This window comes from Gymnodraco acuticeps, unplaced genomic scaffold, assembly GCF_902827175.1.
Source record: "Gymnodraco acuticeps unplaced genomic scaffold, fGymAcu1.1, whole genome shotgun sequence".
NCBI classification, from domain to species: domain Eukaryota; kingdom Metazoa; phylum Chordata; class Actinopteri; order Perciformes; family Bathydraconidae; genus Gymnodraco; species Gymnodraco acuticeps.
Genome location: NW_022989803.1, coordinates 206,103 through 220,145, shown reverse-complemented (window position 1 = coordinate 220,145; position 14,043 = coordinate 206,103). Strand labels below are relative to the sequence as shown.

General features: G+C 41.1%; 1 protein-coding gene across 1 annotated transcript; it reads left to right on the top strand.

Moving 5' to 3' along the window:
- Positions 1-5,547: 5,547 nt before the first annotated feature.
- Positions 5,548-12,531, top strand: LOC117552889 (non-structural maintenance of chromosomes element 4 homolog A-like). Its single transcript, XM_034226566.1, has 11 exons — positions 5,548-5,768; positions 9,107-9,332; positions 9,422-9,502; positions 9,705-9,835; positions 10,761-10,909; positions 11,409-11,508; positions 11,633-11,723; positions 11,803-11,897; positions 11,988-12,036; positions 12,131-12,216; positions 12,334-12,531. The coding sequence occupies exons 2-11, from the start codon at positions 9,134-9,136 to the stop codon at positions 12,397-12,399; spliced, it is 1,047 nt and encodes a 348-aa protein (XP_034082457.1). The 5' UTR covers positions 5,548-5,768; positions 9,107-9,133; the 3' UTR covers positions 12,400-12,531.
- Positions 12,532-14,043: the final 1,512 nt, after the last annotated feature.

Below are 14,043 nucleotides of genomic sequence, written 5' to 3'. Positions count from 1 at the left end.
CCAATTAACAAAACAATCCAACACTGTCCTGAAGACAGAACCCAGAGTAACCACTAACCAGGATGACAGTCTGTAACACAGTCAGGAGACCTTTACAAACTGCCCCGCCCCCTCGCATACAGACGGGAGAGAGAGATCTCGTCTGGATTGGAAAGCTCGAAAATACATCATAGACGCATGTTGTAGTCTTATTGCATATTAGAAACGGAGTTGGTGAAACTAAAACTCCGATATAATGTGTATGTAGCAATAATACATATGACATATATTTTTTAAATGTCTCCAGTACCGATAAAAAGTCTGATAACGTCGGAGTTTAACGTTACCACTGTCTTTAATAATTCCGGCCCGAGGCCCGTTTAATACCGGGGCTCGGTACCCATCCCTACATGGGGAGAGGCGCAGCATATTGCTAAGGACTAAATACGATGGAGAGTTCTCATCTCAGCCTTATTACCCATAGGGGATGAAGAGGAGTAAGTAAATAAAGAGGCCGGTGCTCCAGGGTCTGGTTCTGCTGTGCGTATTTGTGATGTAACGGTAAAACATTTCAGAATTCCTCCACGAGATGCCATTGTACATCACTCAACCCGCGAAATACACACACTCAGTACATAGCTAGACCCGCGAATTTGCGGGCCAGGAATTCGCTGGCACAGCTGTAGCTACGTGTGTGTGTTTATGTTGACAAGGAGGTTTAATAACTGTGTGCTACATAAAACGTGCAGTTGGTTTCATTTTCATCTCCGTTTGTAGTAGAGTTAGCAGGGTATTTTTATTTTAACTCTCGTCCCAAATTCGTCCCAAAATTATTTTGTATCCTCCCCGACACTATTTGTTTCGGCCCCGGGACGACGGGACGTCCTTAAGCTCGAGCCCTGCCCCCCACGGTAGAGCCTCTCCCCCCCAGCTGCCCCCCTAACTTTTGTTTCCCTAAAACTGTACTAAAACAAACCTACACTATTTCCACAAGCTTCTCAAGCAACAAAACAAGCATTACATTAGTTAAAAGTGAATCATTTTAAATATCATTTTAGGCCCGTTAAAAACGCAGCTACGGCCCTGCATTAAACTGCGGAGCGGCGTTCACACAGCCCGCGGCTCACACCGCTGCAGAGAGGGAGCGAGCTGTCCCAGCACCTATGGATCAGCTTCCCCTTGGAGCATTTCCCTTTCCACTAGTTTTGTTTTTACTAAGGACAAGAGCTTGAAACTAAATATTAATAAAACGCTTTAGTTTGAATCGATAGCGTTTAACAGACGGGCGCTGTTTCGGGCGTTACATTACAAAATACTACTGGGAGATCGATCACTTTGCTAAACTACGCGGTAGCCTACTATTAAATCCACGTAAACTACACATCACAGCAATGAGGCCAGATCAATGAAACCAGGATACATCCTTTACCGTAAAAACTGGATCCAAACACAGCTGCCTGTGTGCGCTTGATCAATACTTTCTGATGTTATATTTATGATATGCTACATATTAGCTAGGCTACATGGCCCTAACGTGTAAAGTTATACAAGCATTTGTACCAGTGCTTTTCACAAGTAGACTATTGCAGGCCAGAGTATAGGAGTGATTCAACAACAACAAAAAGACATATGAGAAGTGATCAGGACGAACAGAAAGAGGAAAAGAGAGATGAAGAGACCAGGAGGGTCAGAGCAGGAGGAAGAGGAGGAGATGAAGAGACCAGGAGGGTCAGAGCAGGAGGAAGAGTAGGAGATGAAGACATTAGTGAAGAAGAAGAAATATATGTGAGGAATAAAGATGAAGTATCAGAAAGAGGGCCAGAGGCAGGGATCAGGAGGCAGATGAAACTCCAGCTGGACCACATGGTATGTTCTTATTCTCGTTACATATTCCATTACAGCAGCACAATCTAGCAGCTCTTAGTATTGACACATATTGATTGAAATGTGTTGCTGCACAGGTCACCTGTAGCTCTCTGAAGAGATGGGTGATCTCATTTGTGTACTTAATTATAATTAAGTACTTACAGTATGCAGAATTCTGAGTATTCTCTGAATCGGGTGCCTTTTGGGTCTTTATATCTTTGAAATATGAAACCAAAATGTTTGGTCATAACATCTGGTAGTGGACTACTTACATTTTCCCACCTCATGCACAAAATATAAATAATTACTAGGAATTTCCTTGAAAAAATGTAACAGGGTTGAAGTTTTTGACAAAAAGTAGGCATGATACCTTGTTTAGCTAAGATATGGACAATCAAGGACATTACAAAATTGTAATATTAAGCAAAACTATTGTTTATTTTTATAATAAACAATTATTTACTATTATTAATTCATACAAAATAGTTGAAATGTTGAGCTTGTCAATCTTAATCTGAAAATACAAAAACTGAAATATAGGTAAGAGAAGAAACTGACACTTTTGTGATGTAATTCCCTCAATGCAGATCACACATGGACTGATCCATTATTTTAATAGGAGGGTATGGTATGGCGTGACGGGGTTGAAACAAACTAAGGGACAATATCGCAATTTCATAGATAATTCAAGTCTTTTTTCAGAATAGATTTTTGATCAGTTAAAGTTGACAAGCATGTGATTATATTAGCAGCAACATTTTGGGATAATTGGCCATTTTGATTTGTTTAATATTAAATTAATATGTAATAATGCTTAGTGAGGACATGCAAATATGTCTGTCTAAGACAACCAATTTTTGTGTCTGTCTAAAACAAAATATATATTTAATTTTACATTGTAATGCAAAACAACCTGTTCCATTAATTCATTGCTTTAAAATACATTTTGTAGTTTCCTTTCATTTAAAATGGTTGAGGTAAGCTTGGGGGACTCAAAGGGCACCCAATTGTTTGTCTGAACACCTTGTTTCTCTTGTGCATTAAGAACACTTGTGTTAGGGCAAGAATTAACAATAAATAGGAGTATAAAATACCACGTACTGTCCGCCATCCTATGCCACCCTGGCATGACCTCATGCCTCCCCTTTTCCCCCCCATGTAAAATGTTCTAGAACCGCCACTGTAATACTTCCAACCTGATTAGTCACCTGAAACATCCCCATCGCTACGATGGTGTGTAAAAAGCGTACGAAGACGCCTGCGCTGCTAAACTAGCGGCGAATCCAAAGCCAGCTGCAAAGGCACCAGGGCTTTTACCTATCGACGAGGCTTTTGAAAAAGGCACTTTATTTGGGAAAATAAATATGGTCACTTTGAAGAGTCAAAACTGTTCTTGGCTTTGTTTTGTTCATAGTAGTAATGCTCATGTCATTTGCTCACTACTAGTCTTTTTTTACCACCAGGTGTGCAAAAACTACAGGTACATTTAATATATATATATATATTATATTATTAGCGGGTATCGGTATCGGTCTTGAGAAGCAAGAAGTTATCGGTATCGGTTTCAAAAAACCAATATCGTGCATCCCTAAAAATAACCATTTCTCTCAAATATTGTTCACAAATCTGAAAGAATCTGTGATAGTGAGCACTTCTCCTTTGCCGAGATAATCCATCCCTCACAGGTGTGGCATATCAAGATGCTGATTAGACAGCATGATTATTGCACAGGTGTGCCTTAGACTGGCCACAATAAAAGGCCACAAACAAAACAGTTGGTTTTGCAGCGAGTCATCATAGGCTAACAGATGACATTTAGCACTTGTTGCTTGTATGGCTGTTCAATACAACAGAATAGTTGTTAACTTTAAAAAAACAACATGATTCACATTACTCATACTGTAATTAGTGATTAAATTACTCAACTATAACTATAATTACTACACCTAGTTGGGCTTGCCAAAATCACGCTAGTTTCATTAAACAAATTATCAAATATGCTAACGAAGCTAATGCTTTTGCCGAAAGCTATAGCTAACGAATAGTTGTTTTTAGAGACTTTAATACGGTTAGAAGCTATCATTACATTACATTACATTGCATTTAGCTGACGCTTTTATCCAAAGCGACTTACAATAAGTACATTCGACCAGGAAGACACAACCTTGAAGAAAACAGAATCATATAAGTACATCAGGTTTCATAGAGCCAAACATTTCAAGTGCTACTCCACTGGCTTTAGGTAAGCCAGTCCTTTATTAGTATAAAAGTGCTTCGTTAATAGTTCTAACGCTCGAAGTGGAGTCGAAAGAGATGAGTTTTCAGTTTGCGCCGGAAGATGTGCAAGCTATCTGCCGTCCTGATGTCAATGGGGAGCTCATTCCACCATCTTGGAGCCAGGACAGCAAACCCACGTGTTTTCGCCGATGGGAACTTGGGTCCCCCTCGCAGCGAGGGCGCAACGAGTCGTTTGGCTGATGCAGAGCGTAGTGCACGCGCTGGGGTGTACGGTTTAACCAACCATGTCCTGGATGTAGGAAGGGCCAGATCCATTCGCAGCATGGTAAGCAAGTACCAGTGTCTTGAAGTGGATTCTAGCAGTTACCGGAAGCCAGTGAAGGGAGCGGAGGAGCGGAGTGGTGTGGGAGAATTTAGGAAGGTTGAAGACCAGACGAGCCGCTGCATTCTGGATGAGCTGCAGAGGTCGGATGGCACATGCAGGTAGACCAGCCAGGAGGGAGTTGCAGTAGTCTAGGCGTGAGATGACGAGAGCCTGGACCAGAACCTGAGTCGCTTTCTGTGTCAGCTGGGGACGTATCTTCCTGATGTTGTAAAGCGTGTATCTGCAGCAACGGGTTGTAGCAGCGATGTTTGCAGTGAAGGACAGGTTGTTATCTAGGGTCACACCCAGATTCCTTGCATCATAAGCAAACAGATGTTTGTTTGTATTGCCTTAACACTATCATAGTTAATGTTAGCTAATCACACTTCATTTCAAGACACCGGAATTGTTATTAATGTTAAACAAATAAAACTTTAAAAGCACTTCACATTACTCACATTCTCTGCGTTGACGTTCACATTCATGTGAACGTGCTCCGTCACGTGGTGCGGTCCTGTAACTGCGGTCCTGTACGGCCCGTCCACACAGCAGCTTTGAACAAATCTTGAAAATCTTGGAGCTGGGCGTGTCTGACAGTTTGGGGATTTTTTGCGAGCAACACGACCAACAACCAATCACATGAATCTCCCGCCCCCGACATACAAAGCCAAAAAAAACGGGGATTTTATGCGAGCAATAAATATATATATATATATATATATATATATATATATATATATATATATTTATTGCTCGCATAAAATCCCCGTTTTTTTTATATATATATATATATATATATATATATATATATATATAAACTCCCCAAACAGGCGAAAACCTACCAGTTTCACCCACTGTCTCTGGCACCTCCTTCCATGCCTGGTTCCTCCGGTTTGTATCCCGGTAAATAGTCTGGTCGTAAAGAACCGGGTGATTTGCTACCGTAATTTCTCGTTTGGAATATGAGGAAATGAACTGCGGTCTGGCTCTCCCTGCTTACACGCGGTTTGATTGGCTAGAGCTTCTACTGTCAGATTTGCATAAACGGGTTTGATTGGCTGACGCTTCCAGCTCAGCTTCAAAAATTGAACATTGCTCAACTTTTGAATCCTGAACATCCTGGAAATCTTCGCTTCGCTCCCCCACAATGCAGTTCGGCGACAAGCGAGGAAAAGTGACGTCATCCCCATTCAAAGGCAATGGGCAGAGAAGCGTTGGAAGCGGTGGAAGAATTGTCTAGCTGCTGTGTGGACGGGCCAACTGCTGTCTCCGACGCTGCAGCTTCATGCTACTCGAACTTTCTCTTCAGTCTGCCGAACAGGTAGCTATGTTAAATTAATTGTAAACAGATGTATTGATGTTTTAAACAATAATCCGCTCTGAGTTTACTTTCGGATGGACCTTAGATAGGAAATTACGTATGACGTTTAGCTTCGTTGCTAACACAACTGATTGTACTACCTAACATCGGCTAACGTTTCCTCAGATCAAGATGGTAAACCTTTCAGAATGTCCGTGTTAGTGTTAACCGCCGATCTGGGAGAAGTTTGCTTCTGGTTTGCATGATAGTAGGGCTGTGCAATTAATCGTATTTTAATCGCGATTATGGTTTGCGACGATTATGAAAACAGCATAATTGACAAAATACGATTATTTAGCTGGGTGCGCTTCGCCCCACCCTACAAGCCCACTCGGCCACGTGGGAGTGACATGTGTTGTGAGTGTTCAGCGCAAGCGAAGATGTCAGAACAAGAGCAGCAACTCGTTAAAAAGAAGGGTACAACTATTTCCACTATTTGGAAGTACTTTGGCTTTCAGAAGTCCGACGTGGAGCAAAACAAAGTACAGTGTAGGATTTGTTACCAGGTTGTGTTGGCACCACACGCTAACACAACCAATCTCTTTAATCATCTGAAATACAACCACAAAGTGCAATACGACTGGGCAATAATACAACAAAAAGCAGATGCCGCTCGACTTCATCCACCACATCATCACAGTCATCGATTCAGGACGCATTGTACAGAGCAACGGCCTACGCGACGAGCTCGCAGAGACAGAGATATTACAGGTGCCATTACATTTCACATCGCTAAAGATATGTGCCCAGTTAGCACTGTTAGCAACCAGGGCTTTAAGCAACTTGTCAACACGTTGGACAAGCGTTACGCGATGCCGTCTCGGTATTATTTCAGCAGGTATTATGTGACAAATGCCGTGGGGAAGTTGAGAGAGATGTGGCTTCAGCTGACTACTTTGCCACCACAACGGACCTATGGTCTAGCCCAGGGGTGCCCAACCAGTCGATCGCGAGATGTGTCTAAAAATAGAACAACAATATTCTGTTTTATCGTTAATGTCCTGTAACATAATCTTCCTGTGCCAGAATAATGCACTTGAACGCATCAAAGCTTTGTGATTGGCCGGCGTCACCCCTGTGTCGGGGCGTGGCTGAGGGTCTTCAGTTCAGGTGGCAATATTGTCACCTGCCTGCGCTCATCTCTGAAACCAGACCATGTAAACAGCCTGGTGTTTCTTGCAAAAAATCTTTAAGAGATGACACGAGCAGCCCTACCAGCATTTGCCATGGTGGCCTAGACACAGGGCCGCCCCTGGCCAACTTGGGGCCCCAAGCGACATTGTGAGCTGAGCCCCCCCCCCCCCCCCCCCCCCCAACCGACAGGAGTTCACTTCTTTTTTTTTGGAAACAAAGTAGGCTACTTTGCAAATATAATTCCTGTTTATTATTATTATCAACGGTTACTTTTTTATACAGTGAGGTAAATGGTAAATGTGCATGTATGTCGTTCAGTATGGGTTTACATGTGAATTTTGCATTTCCTGCCAAATACTAGCCTCAAAAAGATAAAAACATAATTAATGCAAATAAACTACTTCTACTAATAATGATAATCATAATCAATTCAATAATAAAAATACTATATTGTTTTATTATAATATAGTCAAGACAAAACATGCTTATGACATGCTCAAAAACTGATATTTCTTAAATCTGTATTCTAGTTCTCTCTGTCAGCAATGTATCAACAACTAGACACACATTTCTATCAGTATTTCTCTGTGTTGTGGTTGACATGATGATGACTGTTAGGAGTTAAGGGGAGAGGCTGAGCATCACCATGAAATGTGCAAATTGACATACAAATGAATAAAAGGGGAAAAAATGCTCCATGTTTTTTAGGCTGTAAACTTTAACTGTTATGTAAGCCAACTAGACAGACAGTGTATCACTCTTCCTCCTGTACATTAGCAGATACAAGGCATAACATACTTGAATGAATGGTAAATAAAGAATGCTGGAAATAACTGCATCTCCATTAGCCTGTATGCTATGCAGAGACTGCCTTCTTCATGTCGTGAATTGCAGCTGATGTTTTAAGATGGCAATTGGCAATTTGACTTATATAACATTCGTAAGTTGTACATTTGACTCATACAATAACCCACCTTCGAGTGATGCTCTAGTTTCTTCATGTTTTGTTTTTTGCGCCGGACTGAAACTGTCTTTTCACCGACATCGCTTCACCTGCACTAGTGGCCGTATCAAAGCCGTGATTGGTCAGATGTCGATTCATTGCAATGGTGTCGGGTTACAAACGTGCTCCTCTTGTCACCTCTCACGGCCCGTGTCCACACAGCGGCGTGCGCCGCACTCTCACTCTCGCGGGGGGTGCGCGGATAACTGAGCGGAGAACTGCGCACAGCAGCTGAGGCCCTCTGGGCGTGGCCCCCTGCGCAAGGCGGGGCCCCATGCAGCCTGCGTGATTGGCCTGTAGGGAGGGGCGGCCCTGCCTAGACATTTTTATTTGGTCTTAAATTGTAGTTCAACATTTATTTCCTGTTACTTCTGGACCATGACGGTTGGCCAGCCTTCAACGTTTAACTGAGTGGAATATGTTGAACCAAAATGTTGGCTATATGTTAAGGAGTTTTCAGTAGGTTGTGACAGTGCACTGCAACATGTTTGATTTCATTTATTTGTCTAATTTATTTTTATTTATCATATTAATAATATATGTTTAGTATGGTTTTGGAAGTGTGATCCAACATATTTGTTGATCTTGTTTATTGGTAAAATATTATTTGTTTTAAAGTTCAATGAATAATCGTGATATCAATTATTGACCCAAATAATCGTGATTATGATTTTTGCCATAATCGCACAGCCCTACATGATAGCCTATCAGAGTTTGGGTTTTGAAACACATTTCAGCATATTTTGTATGTTTGTTAACCACACTCTAATTGATATATAACACAAATGCAATGCTTAGTTAGTGTTTAATACAAAGTTAAGTAGACACGTCTGTCCTTATGCAGAAGCCAACGTTAGCTATGGTTCGTTTCCTTCTAGTATGTATACAGTAATACACTGGTAAGTCGACTGCACTATATTAATGATGTTGTGTTGATCGACTTATATTTAATATGACACTAGCAACATTTTCATTGTACTATCTTGTAAAGTAGCTAGAGTGGCTGGTTTCTATCTCGTCTTTGGCTAAACTTCCAGATCCAAAATCAGATAGTCGTAACGGTTGTTGTCGTCACAAGGTAATTTATTAGTTATAACATTTACAAGCAGAGAGGTAGCCTACTTTGTTTATATTGATCATGTTTTGTGTTTCTCCTTACTAGAACAACTCTTCCACTAAGTGACGCATCATGAAACGTGCCAGAGGCGGTCATGGTGAGGAAGCTCCCCGGCAGAATGCCACTGCAGGCCAGAGGAAATCTGACCAAAGTGACGGGGACAACAGTGGTTGTGACCTCGGCCAAGCTGACATGCAAGACGAAGACGATAACCCGGGGATCCGGAGGGAAATACGGAGCAAGTACAGAGAACTCATCCAGTCAGTGCAACGTGAGTAAACAGAGGGTCTGGCAAGGCAGTATAGATAGGATTCTGTTGGCATATCATTAATGTATTTCGTTCTTGTGTCCCCCCTCCAGAGAATAGGGAAGACATGCTGAGTCCCTCCAACAACAAGCTCACAGAAGTTTTAGAAGAGGCAAACAAACTTTTTAAAGATGGTAGGTGTGACACAACCACAATCTATTGCACACCTATTGCATGACTGGACTGCAGGAAAATGCATTCCAAAATGTTTTTCTCCATCAGAGCAACATCTTTAAACCAGCATCTGCATTGAAATAAAACATGCACGCGAAACACATGTACTGTGATGTTATATTTGAAACAATTGAACCTATATTTGTGCGTGTTCCCTGGCAGTGCGGCAGTCGAGAGAAGCTGCTCTGGATGCCCAGCTCCTCGTTGTGACCTCAGACCTCGGCAAGGAGAAAGCCAGCCAACTTGCCGCGGAGGGCGCTGCTTTTGATCCCACTGCTTTCACTGAACACCTTGTAAGTTTATTATTTATACACGTTATTACTGCCAAAGTTCAGTTCAGTAGGTTCAGTGATCACAATGGCAGCTGAGGAAAAGCTGTTACCTTCATACATTGTTGATAGTTTCTTTCTTTGGTTATAAAAAACGTACATCATTGCTCTTATAATATCTATAAAACTGAGAAGTAGGTTTGTTTTCAGATCTTTCAATAAACCACAGTCAAATACATATATAAGACCATGTGACATAAACAGAAAGATAACATTGCAGCTACATTGTTATAACAACATTCACGGGTGGTATGTTTCAAATCTTGATGTGTCAATGTTATGCGACGCTCTGCTCTAACTAGGACACTTGTGTTATAGAAAAATCTCACTTTAAAGTAAATCTGAACGTGTCTTTGTCTGAAACAAGACAGGACGTTTATTTTAAAACACAACATCATTGATTGAAATGGTTTTACTGTACAACAAACAGAGACTTAGCAAAAGAAAGATTCAAGAAAAGAAGGAGGACATAGAAATCAACATGAAAAAAAAACAACTGTAAAAAATGTAGAAAGTCATAGGGCTGCCCCCAAATAGTCGACTAAACGTTACTCGGCTAACATAAAAATGTTTTCATTAGTCTATTAGTTGAAGTAAAAAAAGAAAAGAAAACTCCATCTGTGCGCTGTGTGTGTGCCTTGATGAGTTAGCCCCTCACTCTTTACTCTTTGCCTGGTCATTAAGTCAATTAACTGAAACCATTTTGGGAGAAAAATAAATAATATTTATAATCATAACATTATATACGTGCTACGATTAGTCGACTAATCGCCTGAATAAATCTTTAGTTCAGGGCAGCCATAGAAGGTCAATATGTTAGTAATGTGAGTACCAAGACTGAAAACGTTGCAGTAGTCATGTGGAGATCTTTTCCCCTCTTCTCTGACAGCTGTCCTACATGGGTCTGAACCGACTGAACGACGGGGAGGACGAGCAGCCGATCGGAGAAGCTATTGGCTACCTGCCTCCGGATGCTTGGCACAAAGTGGCCCAGAGAGCAGAGAGCTGTTTCAGGGCAGCCCCATCCTTCCACTACATGTGAGTGCCTCAGCAGGCTATGTGTCAATAACAATTATAAGAAATAACAGAAGGGATCACAAAATGTTCGTAAAATTAAAAGCTGCTGATTTGAAGTCTGCGTTGAATGAACATCAACCGTTTGCAGAAGATAGCCCGATCTCTTTCAGTTTTCAAAAACTCAAGACTTAGTTACCTCACTCCTGTTGTTCCACTACCTTTTGTTTAGTAGCCTTTAGGCAAATTGCTCTTAAGTAAGCAGAGATGCAGTGTTTATGTCTAATGCTTTTATTGTGAAAGGGAGATTACAACATTTTTAAAGCAGAGCTCATACAGAACTAATATAGACAATGGTGATGTAACCATTACTTAATCCAAAAGTTGTCTATTGCCACTTTAAAGATGTTTATTATTACTATAATTGTTTATAACTCAAGTATTGCGTCTTTGTTGGGTTTTTATTGTTCCTAGTTCTACTTTCTGTCCCTAAATCTATCATCATTGTGGATCATTTCATCAGGATGGGCTCGTTCCATGCAGAGCCGCCTCCTCCAAAGCAAAGGATGGAGCGGCAGAGGAAGGCCCCCGGCAAAGAAGTCAAAAGGATAATGCCTACTCAGGTAACTTACAGCCCCATGGATTTATTTTGGATAATGATACATCTTTATCTAAAAGTAACATTTTCAGTCAATAATCTTTCAAAACACAGCGTTTTTGATTGTCATGTTAATGTTTTCTTGTCAGCTGAAGAAAATGGGAGGCTCCCATCAAGAAGCGACAGAGAAAGAGGTGGAGAGGATCCTGGGATACCTGAAGACGTATTACCAAGATGATCGTGAGTTTAAAGCCGACCTATATGATGTTTCTTCATCGTGTGATTATTATTCGCTCACGTGTCTCTGCTTCTGTCACAGCAACATCCCCTATATCCTATTACGAGTTTGTCATCGACCCCAAGTCGTTTTCCCGGACAGTTGAGAACATTTTCCACATGTCCTTTCTCATCAGGGTGAGCTTCCTTAGCTGATGTTTGGATTAACGGAACTTCTCTGCCCTCTAGTGACCGTTACCAAGTGTGAAAATGCTGTTTGTGTTTCAGGATGGGCTGGCTAGGATGTATTTAGATAATTACAAATTACCTTGTATAGGTAAGAAGATTTCATATTTTGATGTATTATTCTGACCAATACAAATGTCTCTAGATAAATTATTTAACCAGCGTTCTGTGTCTTTGTTTCTCAGCTCCAGTGGAGGAGGGAGAGGTGGAAGCTGGAGGATCAAGCATCCGTAAACAGTGCATTGTCTCCATCAGCCCAAAACAATGGAAGGTTAGCAAGTTTTAGCCTGAAAACTGAGAATATACATGGCTAAAATAAATGTTAACTCTTTTTGTTATGTCATAATCATGATTTTCATTTTGTCAACTGTTATGTTGTTTTACCCAGGAACTTATAGAGTGCTACGACATCAGGGTCACAATGATCGATCCTTCAAACATGCAGCCTGAGTGATGGACCCTGCCGCCTTTCTTTTAGTTGAATTGTTTGAAATTGTAAATACATACAGCAGTGACTTATTTCTGTTGCACACATTGATTTAATCTGAGTTTTTTTACTGTTTTTAAAGTTTGAATAACAAAAGAAGAAAGCTGGTACTGTTTTAATTAATCAGAATATGACCTATATTGCTGTCATTTGAATGGCTTTAAATGAAGGTTGGGAAAACCTCGGTTAAACCTTGCACATTTAAATATTTAAAATTGTTGTGCACTAGAACAAAGAGGCATGTATGAGCATTTAAAGACCATGACCCACAGACTTGCAACTAGTGACAATGAGTCACAAGTAGAGATTGCTTTATTTGAAGGTCCCACAATGTTTGAAAAGGCAGGGAACAAGTGGCTTACAGTAGCATGAAGCACAACGGTTGGTTGTCCCGATATCTGTGTTAATCAATCAATAATGTTTATTTATATAGCCCAATATCACAAATGTTACATTTGTCTCAGTGGACTTCACAGTTTGTACAGAATATCAGAATGACAATACGACACCCTCTGTCCTTAGACCCTCACATCGTACAAGGAAAAACTTCCGAAGAAAACCCACAGTTTAAAGGGAAAAATGGGAGAAACCTCAGGGAGAGCAACAGAGGAGGGATCCCTCTCCCAGGACGGACAGACGTGCAATAGATGCCGTGTGTAAATTGAAAAGATAATACATTTGCAACATAGGTAGTCCAAATGTTTGGAAATGCATGTGTGTATAATAGGAAGATGAATCCACAAGGATATCCATCCAGGACCTATGATCCAGGACCACAGCCACGACTCAAGATCCAGGGCTCGCGATCCAGGACACAGGAGCGCAGGATCATCCATGACTCCGGATCCCGGCGTATATAGACACCAAAAAGAAAGACATTTGGGGAAGCTGGGTTAATCGGAACATGAGAGTACACAGGTATAGACAGAGAGAAGGAAGAAGTAAGATGTCCCCCGACAAACCAAGCCTATATCAGCAAAACTAGGGGCTGAATCTAATCAGCCCTAACTATAAGCTTTATCAAAAAGGAAGGTCTTAAGCGCACTCTTAAAAATGGATAGTGTATCTGCCGCCCGAACACAAACTGGAAGCTGATTCCACAAAATGGAGCTTGATAAGAAAAGGCTGTTAAAGCAAAACTACATATTAACTACCGACTTAATGCTTTTCAACCAACCAACATCATCCTTCCAGGTTCAGGTGTTCTCGTACAAGGTTAATCTATTGTCATTGTACAACACAGGTATGTAATAAAATGCAGTTGCAGTCCTTTTATGCTACATACAAAACAAGCAAAACTTTTTTGTGGAGGATGAATGCTTCAGCTGGAGGAAGAAGCTGCGCTGTAGTCAGGTGGTACAGTAGCAGGTACTTCCTGTTCTTGACCGATGGCAGCAGGGGAACAGTTGTGGCTTGGGTGTTTTTTATTTATTATCATTTGGATTCTTCTTGGGCATGTTGTTCGGTAGATGGGCACCTATGATGTCCTATGCACATCCTTTGCCAGTTGATGATGTTTTCAAATGTGCGATGATCATGCAAGGTTGTTTGTGATGCTGATTTCCAGGAACTTATTATTATTTTTAAATAAAAAAAGGACCTCCTTGGCTT

What these genes read in the sequence shown, in the direction of transcription:
- LOC117552889 (XM_034226566.1), top strand. Translation starts at nt 9,134, where the DNA reads ATGAAACGTGCCAGAGGCGGTCATGGTGAGGAAGCTCCCCGGCAGAAT. An exon ending in AAACAAACTTTTTAAAGATG is followed by an intron (nt 9,503 to 9,704) that starts GTAGGTGTGACA and finishes GTTCCCTGGCAG; the next exon opens with TGCGGCAGTCGAGAGAAGCT. An exon ending in TCAGCCCAAAACAATGGAAG is followed by an intron (nt 12,217 to 12,333) that starts GTTAGCAAGTTT and finishes TGTTTTACCCAG; the next exon opens with GAACTTATAGAGTGCTACGA.